Source organism: Fusarium graminearum, chromosome 1 (assembly GCF_000240135.3).
Source record: "Fusarium graminearum PH-1 chromosome 1, whole genome shotgun sequence".
NCBI lineage: Eukaryota > Fungi > Ascomycota > Sordariomycetes > Hypocreales > Nectriaceae > Fusarium > Fusarium graminearum.
In genome coordinates, this window is record NC_026474.1 from 7,355,393 (window position 1) to 7,373,121 (window position 17,729).

The window sequence follows — 17,729 nt, forward strand, 5'->3', positions numbered from 1 at the left end:
TTTGGAGGCCAATGACGGGTCCAAGCGATGATTGGCCTTTGGCTGTTGGTCATCTATCGACCATGAGAACGACATGCTACTGAACGACGGTATCCGCAGGGACAAAGTCGATGAGAACGCGACCCTTCACCCTAATTCCGCACAAAAATGGTATTACATCCCAGATCAAAATGCTGATGAGCTAATCGTCTTTCGCAACTCTCACTCCAAAGAGACGCTGCCTTGTAAGTTCGACTGACTCCTCGCAACTTATGCTACACTACTTTCACGATAGACACTAATAGCATCAACAGACTGTTTTCATACAGCTGTTTTCAACCCGAAGGCAAAATGCTCTCCTCGTGTCAGCCTCGAGGTACGAGTAGTGACTTTTCGTGATTTGGACTGAGTATATGACTAGGCATAAAGATACCTCACTGCTTAGTAGTGATTTGGAAGTTTTAATTATACTTTCTTACTTCGTTTCGTACTCTTCCATTGTTGGAACTACAGTATATGCCATGTTGTGGCTTCCATGTTGAACGAGGTGTCAGGGCCCAAAGATTGATCTCAAGTTTCCCCCATGTTTGTAATGTTTTGTCAATTAATACATATGTCTCCCATGAACCATTGAACCTTTGATAATACTCTACACATACCCAACGCTCATACTGGATACCATCGTCTCATTCCCTCTTATACGCTAAAAAGAAACATCATCATCAAGTTGTTCTTATTGAAGTCTCGTAGCGTTTTACTGGATAGCGCTTCTTGTTATCCAAATTTAAGCTATTACTTTGTTCAATAAGTCCCAACCGGATTAGGCTCAGGACCACATTGAAAGACCGCACCCTTAGCTCGCAACTCCTCAAGATGACTAAAGTATACAGCTTCTTCTGATGCCTCCAGGATCCAGTAGCCAGCGGTTCCCTCGACATCTTGGGACAAGTGGTATGGCCTATTCGGATAGCTGTCTAGGCAAGGAAGCTTCGTGGTCGCCATATTACCATCGACATCTCTCCAGATCTGCTTGTATGAATCCAATCGTACCGTCACGTCGTATCCCACCATAACTTCTCTATGTGTTTCTTTTGCATCGTCGAGTATTTCTTCAAAAAGGTCAGTAGGTAACGCGAATGAGCATTCAGTTAGACGAGTCATCCGTCGCACACACGAATCCAGGCGATTCATGATTATGTCCATATGATCAGAATGGTCGTGAGGAAATAGATCATGATAATCCTCCAAGGGAAGATATACGTAAAGGCGACCAAGGGCTGGGAATTTTGACGGTGAGACAAAATCCAACATGATGTCGAGATTGCGTACGTCCAGATCTTCCCAAAATTCTCTCGAGCTAGGCGTTTTGCAAGATCTCAATGGCCAGGTGATCTCAAGTGAGGTCACCAACTCAAGTCTCTGAGGTAATAGTATTTTCGGGAGACTGTTGAGTACGCACGTGTCTTCCAAGATGAGGGTGTTGGTGGAGTAGAGTATGTCGATAGTTTCAAAATAGCTATGAGCTCTTATCAGTCCAAGTGATACAGAGATGGGGAGATTGAGCATCTCACTTTTGGCGACAGGACAACAACCAGCCCATTACTCCTATGTGACATGCTGACGGTCCATCTTGACGCCTCCAGGCTTCACAAATGTCTGGACTCCCGCCACTCCGGCAGTAGTCAGCCCATGGGCCCAGAGAGCCACCTCGTGTCATGGGGCCCAGGGTCCCATCGTCACTAGGATGAATGCGATGGCATCTTGAACCCCACCATTGCCATTTCTCTGGCTGTGTCTCGTCTTTAAGGCGCTTGATGCGGCGCTTGGCCATGTTCTCGTCATCAAGAGGTCCGCGCGCAATGCCACAATGAAGTTTCTGAGAGGGCTGACGAGGGACATCGAGGTAGTCCCAATCGATAAAGAGGTGAAGACGTGTGTCGCCAAAGGCGAGGCGAATGATATCTCGACGGATGTTGGGTGGAACCTTGAACCAGAAGCAAGACTCTTGGTAACGAGGGATGGGTGCTCGATTGGCCCCAGAACCAAGAAACGGGTCTGGCGTCAAAGCACGCGGTCGCGGATTAGGCAATACGGGAAGCTTCTTGAGCTGAGCCTGCGAATACTCCTTCCACCTCCTCCCCCTAGTGTCAGAGCTACAAGGCGAGCCAGGATCGAAGGTCATTTTGGTACAGTTGTACGGCAGGGCGAGGTGATGTTGGAACAGAAACAAAAAAAAGGGGATGTGAAATTAGGTGATGTAACTTTGAACTAGCATTAACTGTTGGTTGTTGGTTATTGGTTGTTGGCTTTGGGTTGTTTCAAAGTAAGTGATCGCTCACCACCCTACCAGGTGGGTCGCATAAAAACCAGTATTGATTTAGTGGTTGATATAAATATTAGATCACTCTTAGTGTATGTCTGACCTAATAGTGATCTAATAACTTTGTCTGTACTTCTTTAAGTCCCTATTTTTTTTTTTTTTTTAGCAGCCCGCCTGCCTACCCGGTACCAGGCCACATTATTACCGAGCTGAAAGTGGGGTTACAATGTCCTTGTGAAACGCGTTCAGCGCTTATCGTGGTACAATTTTTCATGAGAGAACGATAATACTGATAATGATCGGCTTAACTACCGTCATGAGATGACTGGAATTCCGTTTTAAAAACATTGAGGTCGAAATGATTAAGACATAGTCATTGGAAAACGGGAAGATGGTATGTGGATAAAAGGTATTCGTAACTTGCATCAATTCTGATACTGATCCAATCTTCGGTATCATAACCTGCTAACTTGTGCTAATATGCAAAACTAAAGACTCCAAACAATGCTAACCCAATTTTAATCCGATATCAAACTCATTTACCTCCTCTAAAGCTTAGGCCCAGCCTTGCCAGCACAGCAAGAAGCAGGCTCTTCCTTCTTCTCGCCAAAAGCATCCTTGGAAGCAGCATCAACACAAAGCGCCGAAGGAGGAACCCACAGACCAGGGTTCTTCTGGTAGAAATTTGATGCTCGCAGCATAACACTAACGGGCTCAGCAGGCATGACAGGGAAGTCCTCTGTGCGGGGGAAATGTGTCAGTCCAAACTGGATATAGCACACAACATCCGTGTTCTCGATAGGCTCATCCCTATTCACCCAATCGATGATGTTGCTGTTGTGGGGGTGGTTCTCGATACCAGTCGACTGGCAGACGTAATCACCAGCAGGGAAGATCTCGTAATCCTTGTAAGGTGTCACCCAGAGACTCTTGCGAGCAAAGGCAGCACGGTTGTAGACTACACTGCCGGGCTTGGCCAAGAGACCGGGACAGCTGTTGTTGAGAATCTTGTAGGCGACAGGCTTCTTGGCGGAAGGGTTGATGCTGTTGGGATTCGTAATGGCCCAAGAACGGCTGGTCTCGTGGCAGTAATTTGAAGATGCGTCCTTGGAAGTCTTGTAAGGTGTGTTCTTGCAATAGAAGCCATTTCCGTAAGGGTTCTCTGGAGATCCGACTTCTTCTTCTGAGGGAAGAGCATCGTTCTGAACAATCGTGTTGTTGGGTCCATCGATTTCGGGGTCGACGCGAAGAGAGAAAATGTGCTGGTGGTTGTGGGCGTTGATCGAGGGGGCAACTTCAGTGCCGTATGGAGCAGCTGTCTCGGTAGGATGCATGCAGTAGGTGTTCAACATGCCAGTAAGCTTAATCTCAAGCTTATATGTTCCATCGAGTGTGAAGGTGTGGTAGAAGCCGTATTCGTAGTTGGCGGCTGTGATGATTTGAGAAATGATAAGCTTGCGATCACGAGCAGAGATGACGCTGCCGTCGCGGTAGTCGGTGTGCTTGTACAGAAGACCGTTGTCTTCTTCGTGGATGCAGATGGCGTTCTTGATGACAGCGGGATCACCCTCGCCAGTGGCCATGACGGCATCGAGGTAGTGGATAGCTCCCTTGCAGTCACATCCCAGCTTCAAAGAGTTGGTCATGAGACCGGTTCCATACTCACCAACGTCGAAGGCGTGCTTGCGGTGGTGGGGAGGATCGGGGTTGCCGTAGGGAACGACCATCTCTACAACACTGATTCTGTTGAAGAGGGTGCGCTCGCGATGCTCGTGGTGGTCTTCCATGCGAACATCTGACAGAACAATGCCTTCACGGTAGTTGAAGCCAATGTGCATCTTGTATCCAGCCCAGGAGATTTCATTGCCGCGCATGCGGAAGGACACGCCCTGGGGCTGTGTGATGTTGATGGGCTTGAGAGTGCCATCGATGTAATTCTCGCCAATGAACTCGGGCATGTAGTTGTGGGGAGCAAGAGGAATCTTGGTTCGCTCGCCGTTGACGAGACGAACATCCACAGCGAGAACCTCTTCCTTCTCGGTATCGAGAACGACGGAAAAGTCCAGAGGGTGAGCGTACTGGTTGTCATTGGGCGAAGCACGGTAGTACACCAAGCCCTGCTGAAGACGTCGCTCGTAACCCCAGCGGTCGTCAAATCCAATGGCCCAAGCATCGATAAAGATCTTCTCCATATCGGTGATTCCGAGCTCCTCGCAGGCGCGAATGACGCGGGGATCCTTGCGGGCGATGCGTTCGCAGACATCGAGATCCTCAAGAGTCAGGGTAGGACCGACGTCAGTGACAGGCTTCCATTCTTCGACCTTGCCCTCACGGATGTTGGCGATGACCTCAGCGACCTGGCCGCTTCCGCGCTCAATCACAATAGCGAAAGCGCGACGAGCAGGGCGAGGGCCGGTACGAGCCTTGTAGGCGGCATACTCCGCCTTTTTAGGTTCACGCAGGGTAAGACAGTTGAACTTGAGAGTCTTGGGGCTTGCATAGTCGCGGATGAGTTTTGTTGCAGCGCGGATCTCATCAATTGAGAGGGGATCTAGAAGTGTAAGCGGTGAATTAGGTAGAAGAGATGACAAGGTAAATTACCAAGAGGGTGAGTGTGCTCAATTTGAGACAGATCGGGAGCGGCATCGTTGGGCTCTTCCCGAAAGATGGTGTAGCCGGCGATAGAAGAGGTGTCTGGAATCATGATGGTTGTTTTCTGGACTAAGCGACTGTGCCATACGGTAGATGCAAGATGCAAGGGTTGCAAAGGTTGCAAGTATTGATTGGTGTTGTGTGTATAACTTAAAGGTAGGTATGTTAGAGTAGGTGAGACAAGCTTTGTTGATCTTGGACAGAAACGATTACTTGAATTGAGGATGACAGCTTCTTATAGACAATGCAAGTACAAATAGTAGAGACAGAGGACAGAGGAAAAGCAAGTTCCACTGTAGCGCCGCCGTTCCATGACAACGCTCCGCTCCGATATCCACTCCCCGCCTCCGCTGGTGCTGTAAGACAGGAAGCAAGACGGTTACCGTTTACGGGCACGCTATAGTTGGCCGAGATCAGATCTGTCTTACTGTTGCTGTCTGTTACCCCAAAAGCGCAATACGATTGCATCTTTTTTCCTCCCCATGTCCGGCAGTTACACACGCTATATTGAAGCTATCCGAAGAAAGGCATTGGATTGAACAAAGTTTCGTGTGACCCGCCAATGCGTTATCTAGATAGCAGATCAGAAATCATCATTGTTTGCCTCGTTTTGGCCTTGTATCTGCGTGACCTGGAGGAGGCTCTGTCACTTGACACCCTGCAGAGCCAATTAGACCTAAACTTCCCCTCATTTCGTGGGTGTCTAACTGTTTGCAGTAGCAGTTTCTCAGCTTTTGTCCCTTGTAACGTGTTCGTGTCGGGCTAAACCCTTTACGGGTAATGTTTGGAAGGTTTTGGTAGTGGACGATAAGAAGCTAAATGCACCGAGATAACCGAGCAAGGTCCCATGCTCTTTGCCACAAGCTGTTGAAGTCAACTCGTCTTACCTCGACACAACCGGGCCGGTCACTGGAGAGTGTCGCTGAATTATCTAATTGCAACAGGGGGGAACAAGGCATGATCTGACATGCTTCCAGCTCGTCTCATCACGTAATGGAATGCCATCGCTCAACTGTGAACCGGCGTTCCCCATGGGGAAAGTTTTCTTCCCCGCAGATCAATTATTACCTATTCCTTGCTGTTGCATGATGAGTTCCAAACTCCAAAAGGAATCATGTCTTTTGTCGCGCGTTGGGAAGCTTGTCTTGTCGCGACAGAGTACAGCGCCCAGAAACGGGCACTGACAGCAATGACGCACTAAAGAGTTTGAGTTTTCATTTTCTCTCCAGTGGCAGTACGAACCAGGGTTAGAGATAACAGTGACACCCTTATCTCTCTACCCAGCCTAATCCAAATGCGCCCTTTTCGAACCAGGTTTTTCCTCCATCTTCAGTGATGAGTAGGGCACAATTTGGGGTTTTAGTTAGGTAGTCTACGCTCTTTACAGAAGGTTGTCACGACTAGAACACAATCTATACAGTATTATCCGTCTTATTCTCGGGCTTGTCACACAGCCCCGGGCTCCAGCTCCAGCTCCAGCTCCAGCTCAGTACGAGCTACCCAATCTGTCGCTCTTCTACTCCAATATCTCTCTATCTATCTCCCCACGCATTCGTAACTCATACCCAGAACCCCTTGGTCCGTTCGTCGCCGAACCAAGCTGAGGTAAATTGGCTATAAGCAGCGACGCTCACTCTTTATCTCCTTTTCCCCCTCCTCTGTATATCCCATTTCCCATCCAGAGTCGGAGAACCATCATCTGACTCACCTTGACATCTCTCCAAGGCTGCCCGTCGCCTTTTCTTCATCCTCATTTACGTCATTCATATATCTCGACGCGGTCATTGTCAGACGCGGCCATGACCAACGACGTCGAGACAAACTCTGCGCTTAAGCGCCAACCTTCAACCCCCCAGGCCATTCGCGATGCAGAAGATCTTGCCAACTTTGGCCATGACCAGAGCCTCACGCGCAAGTTCAACATGTGGAGCATGCTTGCACTCGCGTTTTCGGTCCTGGGCACGTGGTCAACCTTTGCGCAGGGCATCGACAGCGGCTTGACGGCCGGAGGTCCCATCGCCATCCTCTGGGGTCTTGTGCTTGTCTTTGCATGCAACATCTGCGTCGCCGTGTCGCTGGGCGAGATGTGCAGCAGCATGCCCACTGCGATGGGACAGGCTTATTGGATCTCTAGACTATGGCCCACTCCTGCTGGTAGATTCACTTCGTATCTTTGCGCGTGGATCAACATGACAGGCTGGATCACCTTGTCCGCATCACAGATTGCCTTTATGTCTGAGTTTCTGCTCAAGATGAAGATTCTCTTCACGCCAGACTGGACAGGCGCTGACAAGGGCTGGGTCTTGTTTCTGGTCTATGTTGGTGTCACAGGTGTCATGACACTCTTCAATGTGGTGGCCTGTCGCAAAGATGTTGTCCTTCCATGGTTCAACAACTTCGTGGGCATCTCCTTCGCCAGTCTCTTTGTCATCATCAGCATGGCCATGCTGATTTCCGTCGGCGTCAAGGAAGATTTACATTTCCAGTCTGCAGGTTTCGTGTTCGGGAAATGGATCAACCAGACTGGTTGGCCCGATGGTGTTACCTGGTTTATTGGTCTTGTGCAAGCAGCCTACGGTCTCACGGCTTTCGACGCCGCCATTCACCTTGTCGAAGAAATTCCCTCACCTCGAACCAACATCCCAAAGATCATCTGGCTGTCAATCACCATGGGAGCCATCACTGGCTTCATCTTCATGGTCGTCTGTCTCTTCTGCATGGTCAACTCTGACATCTACCTCAACCCGACCACTGGCCTGGCTTTTATGGATCTCCTCAAAGATACTGTTGGTTTGCAGGGCGGAACGGTCCTCCTGACGCTGTTCATCATCAACGGTTTCGGACAAGGCATTGGAATCGTCACGACGTCTTCCCGATTGACCTGGGGTTTTGCTCGAGACGGTGGTCTTCCCTTCAGCGGCTACTTTGCGCGCGTCGATGACTTTTGGAAAGTCCCTGTGCGAGCCTTATGGCTTCAGGGCGGCATTATGGCCCTCATCGGCATTCTCTACACCTTTGCCTCAACCGTGCTTGAAGCCATTCTCAGCGTCAGCACCATCGCACTCACCGTTTCGTATGGAATGCCCATTCTGACTCTTCTCCTCGTTGGCCGAGATAAACTGCCACCGGGCGAATTCAGCCTCGGCCGTTTCGGGTCAGTGATCAACTGGGTAGGAGTAGTCTACTGCGCAGTGACCACTGTCTTCTTCTTCTTCCCCTCAGCACCCAACCCCGCAGTGGCCGACATGAACTACGCCATTGCAGTTTTTGGCATCATGCTTGTCGTCACACTTGTGTTTTGGGTCATCAAGGGCCGAGTCACTTATCTCGAGACTGAGGAGGCGCAAGGGAACATTATCTATGCACAGAGAGCCGAGAGGGCCAACTATGTGGATATCGTCGGCAAGTCAGATACGGCGGCTCCGCAGCCGCAGCGGGTGGGCGAGGCCAGCGGACATTGAGAGACTTTGGTGTTTAGGGGCAAACAGGTAGCTGTATGATGTATCAGTTGGTGTGTAGTAAATATTCGGTTGGTAGTTCTATGACAAAGAATGGAAGCTGTACAGGCGAAGATCGCTCTATTTAAATTAAACTGTCTTTTTGTCCTATCTTGCTGCCAGTTTCGGAATAGACCCATATATGTCAATGGATTCCCGCATCTGGGCAATACTTTGTTCGGGTCCGCAACTATCATACGAGTTACACTTTGACATTGCGGACAGCAGTGACACATATTGCAGATTACGGCCCAATGGAGGGCCTTATTACAGTATCACAGCATCACTTTTGTATTTTATTACCCGCATTCTTCTTTTTTTCTTTGCCGAATGACTCTTCGGTGCGGAAACGCAAAGGTATTTGGTGTTGATACAGGGTATCAAAGTCAGTCCGCACCGGACCCGTCTGGGGTATCATTCCACTAAACCGAAAGTGGGCGATACTTCTCATGTTTTTGGTCCGGGGAATCAAAATGATGAAACCTCATGGCGGCAGTAGAAAGGTACTTGCCGTTAGCCCGCTGTCGCGAAGACGCGTATCTGGACCTATAACTGGGGTGTTGTTATCTATACAAGGATGACTTCCTCCTCAGCAGATTTCTTGACATTCTCAGCCCATCAATCCATCAATACATCCACAATGAGTTTAGACATCCAACTTACTGCCCCCAATGGGCGCACTTACAAGCAGCCCACCGGTTTGTTCATCAACAATGAATGGGTCAAGTCGTCCAATGGCGAAAAGATAACTTCTATAAACCCAACGTAAGTTACCTTCCCACTTACCAATACCAAAAACATTACTAAGAGTCACAGCAACGAGCAAGAAATCACATCCGTCTACGCTGGTTCGTCAGAAGACGTCGACAAAGCCGTCCGCGCTGCCCGCCGTGCCCTCCACAACCCATCATGGCGAGATCTCCCAGGTACCGAGCGCGGTAAACTGCTCAGCCGCCTTGCTACACTTGTCGAAGAAAACAAAGAGATCCTCGCTACGATCGAAACATGGGATAATGGAAAGCCTTACACTGTCGCTTTGAACGACGACGTCAATGAAGTCGCTGAGACATTGAGATACTATGGTGGCTTTGCGGATAAGGTGTATGGACAAGTCATCGAAACAACAGGTGACAAGTTTGGATACACCATTCGTGAACCTATTGGCGTCTGTGGACAAATCATTCCGTACGTCAAGAACTTTCTCCACCACTGTTGATGACACTTTACTAATGATGTCGCTAGGTGGAACTTCCCACTTGCAATGGCAGCTTGGAAGCTCGGCCCAGCTCTAGCATGCGGCAACGCAGTGATCCTCAAGCCCGCAGAACAAACACCCCTCTCAATCCTCTACCTTGCCAATCTTATCGTCGAAGCAGGCTTTCCCCCTGGTGTTGTCAACATCATCAACGGTCTAGGAACCGTTGCCGGTGCCGCACTTGCTTCACATATGGACGTCGATAAGATTGCCTTTACAGGTTCTACACCCACAGCGCGCAGCATCATGAAGATGGCAAGCAGCAATCTGAAGAACATCACTTTGGAGACTGGTGGCAAGAGCCCTCTTATCGTCTTTGATGATGCCGATGTTGACTTGGCTGCGTACTGGGCCCATGCTGGTATCATGTACAATCAGGGTCAAGTGTGCACTGCTACCAGTCGTATCCTTGTCCAAGAGAGCATCTATGACAAGTTCATGGCTGCTTTCGGAGCCCAAGTCAAGAACATCTCCAAGGTGGGCGATCCCTTTGAGGAGAGCACCTTCCAAGGACCCCAAGTCACCAAGGCCCAGTATGAAAGAATCTTATCCTTCGTTGATGTTGGTAAGAAAGAAGGTGCCAAACTGGCTCTTGGTGGTCAACCATTCAAGGTTGGCGATGGAAAGGGTTACTTTGTCGAACCAACAGTCTTTACAGACGTTACACCCAAGATGCGTGTTTTCCAAGAAGAAGTCTTCGGCCCATTTGTGGTTGTTACCAAGTTCTCTTCTGAAGACGAGGCTATTCACTTGGCTAATGATACACAATATGGCCTTGGAAGTGCGCTTTTCACAACAAATCTGACAAGGGCGCATCAAGTTGCCAAGAGGATCGAGGCAGGTATGGTCTGGGTCAACTCGAGCAATGACAGTGACTGGAGAATTCCCTTTGGCGGAGTAAAGCAGAGTGGTATTGGTCGGGAATTGGGAGAAGCTGGTCTTGCGGCTTATTCCAACATCAAGGCTGTGCATGTCAACATTGCGGCAAAGCTATAGACATAAATGCGAGAGATTGGAATCGTAGAATTATCATTTACCATTATAATCGCCATTAATGACGTGAGTTCCTCTTGGCATGTAACGTATGTGAACAGCTCCGTCTGCAAATGTCTTTGGTCCTGACTACGTGAACAAATTACATCGGATAATCACACTCATCATTTTGAGTTCTCTGATATCCAAGTCTGGTATATTTCTCCCATACTTTGATGTGTAATTAGTCTAAATAAAGGGACTCTTGAAATTAGTCACGTCATAGTTCTCACAAGCAAGTGCTCCTAGTCTTAGTTAGCATGTATTAATATATCTATAGGCTTTTTCGTTCGCTTCAATATCTATGATCTGCTACTACCCACATCAGACTCTGCATTGCCAACCGACACAGTGACCTGTTTCGTCATCATAATTCCCCTATTCATGGTATTCAACTCTGTCTCGCTTCCCGCCAAACTCTCCGAGCCCACTTCTACCACATGCCTACGGGGAATCTTGTTCCCTCCCGGCCAGTATACTGAGTTCCTTGTCAACCCCGTTTTCCTCGACGGATTACCAGAGCGATCGTCGCTGCTCGTTGACACCGAGTTGGTCATCTTTCGAAGGAGGGGCCGTAGAGCTGTCAGGGCGACAATCATGACAGAGATGCAGATTTCGGCAGTGGCCCAAATATCTAAGATCTTGTTAGTCAAAGGTGTGCATGAGTTGAGGGAACTTACAAATGGAAATGTCATTGTGGACGTAGAGCATTGTGACGAATCTGCCAATACTGACGGCGATGGTGATTATTCCCATTCCAAAGACGACAGCTAGTCCGATCTTTTTCCGTGTAGAGGTCATGAGGCCTTGCAATAATGGGATAGGAAATACAAGATCTAGTTGAAGAGAATTAGAAAAGAAGGAACCAGTTGATGGGAAATTGGAAACATACTGAGTACTTCCGTTATAAAGTTCAAAGCCCAGTTCAGTCTCATGAGCGTCATCGACGTGAAGACAGTGCATGTTTGCTCTCCTTCAGCCCTATTGATTCGTTAGTATCAGGATAGAGATGGTGTATCGGACGAGAGTTACCAGTTAACTGAAGGGTTAGGTCCACACCAAAAAGTATCGCAAAAGACGGTAATAAGCGCAAAGGCCACCGTTATACCAGTCAACCCAAATAGGGCGCGTCTCATTGGTGGATTCGTAATGGGAACCAAATTGAAGTAAAAGGCGATGATACTGAACTTTGGAAAGTATATGCCCGTGTCGAAGAAGTAGTTCGTCGCGAATCGGATCTAAACAAGATCAGTTAACCTTCCAGACTGACACCCCGCTACGCTGTAAACACTTCTCTGACCTTCTTGATAGGTATACTGTTATTTGCAAGTACAAAGTCATCCATGGCATGCATTCGGAATGTCAGGGTATCGCAAATGAGGAGACCTTGGCATGACACCAAGCCGACGATCAACCAGTAGTCAGCTGCGTGCAAGCCAACGCCTCGTATGAACATGCGGACGTAGACACGGCAGGCGACAAGGAAATATGCAAGGACAAGGATTGTCCATTCGAATGCCTACATAGATAATGTCAGCAGGATTAAATCCCTTTGGTGATGTCGGATAACAGTACCATAACGGCAGTGCTGGAAATCATCGCTGTGAAGGGACACAGCCTGCAAGCGCAGGTCCAAATTTAGAAGGTTCGCAGGGAAGGACGGAAGAATACAAAGAACATGGAAAGTCTCCCAGGCCATCGGTAACTTGCAGACCAGTTAATATATGCTGCACTACTGCAGCGGTTGCATGGACCCATCAGACAAGGTTGGTTTATCGGTCGAGTCAAGACAGCCACAAGCCTAAATTGTTAGCACTAACAAGACGTTATTTCCGGACCAAAAGCTTACGGGCGGCGCTATGATATGACTTAGGCCGGTGAGTAAAGGAGCCCAGGATGCTACTAGTGGAGATTGGAAGCACGAAGGATCAAGACACGATGGCATAGCTTGATTTGACATTGGATGATGGCACTACTGGTCAGGGGATAACGAACTTTTGGGACGGGAGGATCTTGAGTGTGTTCCGAAGTTTATCAAGTTAATCAAGTCATCCGAAGTGGAGGACCATTAGTGGCATAGGAGACAATACTATCAAGGCAGCTAACTATACTTCAAGTTGGCATCGTTGACTACTTATTTCTTTACCCCAAGACTTGAGAGGCCAACGTTTCTGCTGCCCCACCAGTCATCCCTGTGGCGTGTTTCTTAACGAAACTCTATTTCACTAGCGTCCAGCTTTTCCATGATAATTAGAGCTAGGGGAGCGTCTCCGGGCTGCCAAGACAGCATTATCGACGAGCCGTCTATTTTTCAAGACGCCACTAACCACCTTTCAGTGGTTGGGATGAATTTAGATACGCAGGGACCGTTTATGCCAAGATCTGTTTATCTTTCAAGCGTAAAACATGGCATGTTGAGTTGCATTCTAGAGTCAACGCTACTGCAGCCATTCTCACAAAAGGAAGTAAAGAAATCACAAAATTGACTTGGTTTACTTGGCATCGCTAGCTGGTAGACATGTGTATTGACCCCTATGCAGGCGTCGGAGTTAACCGTATGACAGTTGGGCGGTCCAAAAGTCTTGCAAGTATTGGGGTTATTGAGTGGAGTCGACCTTGGGATAGTTTGCCGAAGAGCTTGGCTAAATGAGACAAGAGGAAAGATGTAAAACCGGGGCTTATAGATGGGGGATTCGAGTCAGAGCCTAGATTGATGAGCGTTGTCGACCATGATGTGATCTGTGATATTTAAAGAATGCCCGAGCTGGTTGTAGATGGGCTCTCGACCAACCGACAACCAACTACATCTGAGATACCGATACCCTACCTGTTTGCCAGAAACAATTGATGTTACTGTTAGTTTTACCGACTTTCTATTCATCAATTGGCTTCATCATTCATCCATACTGTCTATTCCTCAAAACTGCTTTAATGGCCATGAGCGAGCGCCCTCTATATTTCGCGTGGTTATTGACGTGGCCACCACAAGTCAGAAAGATTTCTGGAGCCTATTTAATACAACCTGACAAGTCTGTCACAGTGTCAGGGTCATTTCGGGTCTAGACTTGGAAAATTGCAGGGGGCCGGCCACCTGTTTCTTAGTTGAACCACTTTTTCACCCTTTCTAAGTGTCATTCTCGCGACCTTGGTATTGTTTGACCAAGATCTCAGCAATGAGAGAAGAAAAGATAGGATCAGGACCTGATAAGTGTTCAAACTCCTGTCGCGCTATTGCATATGTCCAGTGTGTAAGAACTCATCGAACCTTCGTGTCTGTAGTAGAATTGTAAGCTTCACTGGAGTACCGATAACTGATACTGTAGCATGGTAGATTGTGTTTGCACAGGAGTTATCACATGTTGCTGATCTTCAAGGTTTGACAAGTTGTGTTCAAGTCGATTCAGCTTACATCCATTCAGGACAATCGCGTCTTAGCCCGATTGGGGACAGACTTGAAAACAGTCTAATAATTGGCTGCAGTTGCTGGTCATCGTGATGTCATCTGATCTGCTACATGGGTTGGATGGAGGCCAGTAGACTGCTGTACATGCGGAGCACTAGGTAATCTACACATGGCGGCTAGGCGGTTAAAACAAGACACGGACGGGGCATTCATCATCTCCACCCATACAAGATAAGGTGATTCGCTGAAACTGGACCTAATAGCCTGATGGAACGCAGTGACAGTGGAGGTGTTGTGTTGAGTGAGACTGAAACAGTACCGTCGTTGGTGTGCCTTCGACGCATTTGCGTCGAGACGCAAATGCGTTAAGCTTTGAATGGTATTCGTTTGTGTAAAAGCAGTGAATAGAAGATAGATAACTTTATTAAAACGTGAGCTGTCCCTAGATTGTCCATTCTCGAACTTGATGCTCTATTTCGCAGCGCTACTCTCGTTTTTGCGGCCCCCTTTTGATCCAAATATCCTGCCAAAACCTCTCGATTCCCGAACGCCTTCCCTCGATCCCCGACCGAAACAATACGCCAGCCTCGAAGGCTCGAACAGAATACCTGCCTTATAGACGTGGCTCTGCTATTCTAGCTGCCACGCTCCAAGCGTTCCAGTTCCCGAATCATCTTGTTGCTCTGTTGTTCTTCGTTTGCTGCTTTAGGTCCATGTCCCAGCGACTCCAAGTGCTTCCTCATCTCTGCCGTCTTGTCTGCGACTGTAGGAGCTGGGATTGCTGAAGCCAAGCGTCCCTGTGCACGAGACTGGCCATCGTTGAACAGATATCGTTGAAGCATCGTGGGCTTGTCGGCCTCTGCTGCTGTTTTGGTCGTCATTGCTATTTCCTCTTAGCCATCAGTTCCCCCCTCGAGCTTCCCCCGCCCTGTGCCAAGCCACTATCGACGATTGTACCTTGTTTATTCTGCTACCCGTCGTCTTTGCTTTCACCCGTCGTTTTGTTTCCGGGAGTATAGTGATAAGTTTGGTATATGGGCAAGATGTTGTTCGCTCTCTCTTGACTTTGTTTGTTCTAACTTATCTAACATGGCACACATCTACCACGATCAATGCCACCAGCAGTCTGACAACCATCAATAGCGTCATGCCGACATGGAAGAACACTGCAGTCGCCATAGGTCCAACCTGGACGACGGCTCATTGGACCTGGACAAGTGGAAAAAGTCCATTTCGACCTATCCCACCACCATCAGCCCTAGTGACATCCAGACTTGTAGGTGAGGGGTAACCAGACTACGCATGCTGCTATTTTCAACCCAGTTCTGGTGGTGTTTCAACCAGTTCCTAAATAATCCTGCATTCCTACTGGGCCAAGACCTGTTGAAGCTAAGAGAATCACGACCAGTAGCTTTGTTTTCTCACCACTCGACCAATTGTTCACAAGGAATTCCCCCCAACAGACGGATTCGAGTCCAACCGGACGTCATCGCGAGTGTTGACTTTGAGAAGTCTCAAGGGGTCCGACCGCCAGATGCATGCACGTAGAGGGAGGTGGAATTGTGATTTCTCCTGGCTTTATTGTAATTATGTTGTTATTTATTTAACAAAGGCCTTTCTTCTTTTTCAACAACGGCATTGTCAATAATTATTGCACGTGCAAAAATGGCAGTAGTTCCTACACCAAGCCATTTAATCGTCACCCCAGCTTAATGCCATGAGTGCCTCATCGGAAACAACAACCCCTTCTCGATTCGCCTGCCTATTTGTTGGATCCGGTGCGGACCCTATATCCGCCCCTGAGGCATGTCGTACTGGAGAACCTGACTGGAAACATTTTCGGTAGGCAGAATCGGCCGTACATCATCGTATTCTCTAACCAGAATCATGATACAACAGTGACCATATGAAGAGGAAACATGTTTGCAAGTGCAGAAACATCTGCAAAATGCCCATGCATTTCTCTGCCAACCACATCAAACGCATCCTCAAATTGCGCAAGAAAGCTGGTGATCCATATCATGTATTGTGGACCAAGATGCATCGACTCGCCCATCCTGATGCCATACATACACCAGCACCATACCTCCCGACTTTTAGTCAGGCCCTGGCTGTTGCGCGTGATCCGTCGGAGGACTTCGCGAAGATGTTGGTGCTCAACTTTGCTAATCATGGCAACACAACACAGGAGGAGGCGACCAGGAATGCGCTTACCTTTCTCAAATACCTACCAGTTTTCCATGACACTCTCAGCAGAACCGGTCCACGGCCGGTCAATCATACTGTGGCTCAGACAGCCAATGTTGATAACCACCCAAGTACTTTCGCATTCGCGGCCGACAAAGGTCCGCTCAAGCTTCCACCAACACCTGCTGCAGACCCTGTCCCTGCCTACGAATCCATGTCAGATCAAGAAGGCCTAATAATTAATGAATGGAAGGATGCTGAGATGGCACACGGCGAGCAGGATCACATGAGCTTCTTGGAGAAGGAATTCAGTGGCTACTTTTGACTAGTATTGCTGGATATATATACATGAAACTCAGAATAAAACGATAACCGATTTCACTCATGCATAGTGGTCTTTATGAATTAGTCTAGAAACCTTCAAGACGATATGCTCTAACGTACAAAGATGCACTATCTATAAGAATTGCTACTCTTCATAAGGCCATTTACCCTCGAAATCATTAACTGTGAGATCTGGAAACGTTTGACCGTAGTTAATTGGATAATATGGAACACTCCATGGATCGATAGTACTGATACTTCGGTCTGCTGCCCGCGAGGAACCACTCGCACATCCGGGTATGCCTGTATAGCATCCTGTAGAAGCTTGGTTTGCCCCAATAGAAATAGATCGAGCTTGATCCGATTTATGGACGACAGGGGGCTCTTGGATGGTTATTTGATGAACAGCCTCTGGGGCGGGGGCAGTATCAGAGATATTGGTCGTGTCTGTAGTGGCTAAATTTGCTGCTGCCCAAGAGAAGCTAAAACTTTCTTCAAAATCGAAGTGCCTCGGAGCATGATTGGACGCCATAACAGGGTAAAGGCTGGTATCAAGTCCCGCCTGAGAGAGGCGCGCATCATTGTCATCTTGAGGAAATGGGCTCTCTTCTGCACGATACGGCTCAGTATTCTCAGGTGATGATGCTGTCCTGGTGGATCTTCTTCGTCCCGTGGCATCAGATGGCAGTATTGTCTTTCTGTCGTGTAAAGCAGAGAATGTCTTTTTGAAAGCGGACATGGCCCCAGTCATTATGAGATCTATTAATCCCGTGTTCGTTAAGGCCTCCAAAGGCAGGGTTTCTTTCAGATTCTCGAGGAACATTTCTCTTGCAGTTGCTTCCGAGGGACTCGTGAGTCCTTTCTCATTCAGTTCGTAGTCTAATGCAGTGTTAGTCGACTCGTCAATGACCGGTTCCAGGAAAGCAGTAACGTACATGGGCTTGGGACTTGAGTTTCGTGCGGAAAGATGATTTTATACACAGTATACCATTTATCTATCTCCGTCAGGGGATTTGTAGATTTCTTTCGCTGTTTTAACAACTGCATTGTCCCTTCGTCAACGTGGGGTGGAGATGACGG

At 48.2% G+C, this 17,729-nt stretch overlaps 8 protein-coding genes across 8 annotated transcripts; 4 read left to right on the plus strand and 4 right to left on the minus strand.

Moving 5' to 3' along the window:
- Positions 1–73: 73 nt before the first annotated feature.
- Positions 74–521, plus strand: FGSG_12113 (uncharacterized protein; the record flags this gene model as incomplete). Its single annotated transcript, XM_011319873.1, has 3 exons — positions 74–224; positions 275–355; positions 409–521. The coding sequence occupies 3 exons, from the start codon at positions 74–76 to the stop codon at positions 519–521; spliced, it is 345 nt and encodes a 114-aa protein (XP_011318175.1).
- Positions 522–780: 259 nt separating this feature from the next.
- On the minus strand, positions 781–2,161 carry FGSG_02270 (uncharacterized protein; the record flags this gene model as incomplete). The annotated part of the gene is made up of 2 exons (XM_011319874.1): positions 781–1,495; positions 1,551–2,161. 2 exons carry the CDS (start codon positions 2,159–2,161, stop codon positions 781–783), a joined length of 1,326 nt encoding a protein of 441 aa, XP_011318176.1.
- Positions 2,162–2,759: 598 nt separating this feature from the next.
- Positions 2,760–4,873, minus strand: FGSG_02271 (uncharacterized protein). Its single transcript, XM_011319875.1, has one exon. It carries the CDS (start codon positions 4,489–4,491, stop codon positions 2,848–2,850), a length of 1,644 nt encoding a protein of 547 aa, XP_011318177.1. The 5' UTR covers positions 4,492–4,873; the 3' UTR covers positions 2,760–2,847.
- Positions 4,874–6,750: 1,877 nt separating this feature from the next.
- Positions 6,751–8,553, plus strand: FGSG_02272 (uncharacterized protein; the record flags this gene model as incomplete). The annotated part of the gene is made up of 1 exon (XM_011319876.1): positions 6,751–8,553. The coding sequence occupies one exon, from the start codon at positions 6,751–6,753 to the stop codon at positions 8,410–8,412; it is 1,662 nt and encodes a 553-aa protein (XP_011318178.1). The 3' UTR covers positions 8,413–8,553.
- A 489-nt stretch (positions 8,554–9,042) lies between these two features.
- Positions 9,043–10,758, plus strand: FGSG_02273 (aldehyde dehydrogenase). The gene is made up of 3 exons (XM_011319877.1): positions 9,043–9,213; positions 9,265–9,633; positions 9,691–10,758. The coding sequence occupies exons 1-3, from the start codon at positions 9,089–9,091 to the stop codon at positions 10,697–10,699; spliced, it is 1,503 nt and encodes a 500-aa protein (XP_011318179.1). The 5' UTR covers positions 9,043–9,088; the 3' UTR covers positions 10,700–10,758.
- A 279-nt stretch (positions 10,759–11,037) lies between these two features.
- FGSG_02274 (uncharacterized protein) lies at positions 11,038–12,334 on the minus strand (the record flags this gene model as incomplete). Its single annotated transcript, XM_011319878.1, has 6 exons — positions 11,038–11,369; positions 11,416–11,571; positions 11,628–11,716; positions 11,768–11,973; positions 12,036–12,254; positions 12,311–12,334. The coding sequence occupies 6 exons, from the start codon at positions 12,332–12,334 to the stop codon at positions 11,038–11,040; spliced, it is 1,026 nt and encodes a 341-aa protein (XP_011318180.1).
- Positions 12,335–16,086: 3,752 nt separating this feature from the next.
- FGSG_02275 (uncharacterized protein) lies at positions 16,087–16,650 on the plus strand (the record flags this gene model as incomplete). The annotated part of the gene is made up of 1 exon (XM_011319879.1): positions 16,087–16,650. One exon carries the CDS (start codon positions 16,087–16,089, stop codon positions 16,648–16,650), a length of 564 nt encoding a protein of 187 aa, XP_011318181.1.
- Positions 16,651–16,794: 144 nt separating this feature from the next.
- Positions 16,795–17,586, minus strand: FGSG_02276 (uncharacterized protein; the record flags this gene model as incomplete). Its single annotated transcript, XM_011319880.1, has 1 exon — positions 16,795–17,586. The coding sequence occupies one exon, from the start codon at positions 17,584–17,586 to the stop codon at positions 16,795–16,797; it is 792 nt and encodes a 263-aa protein (XP_011318182.1).
- Between the last annotated feature and the right edge of the window lie 143 nt (positions 17,587–17,729).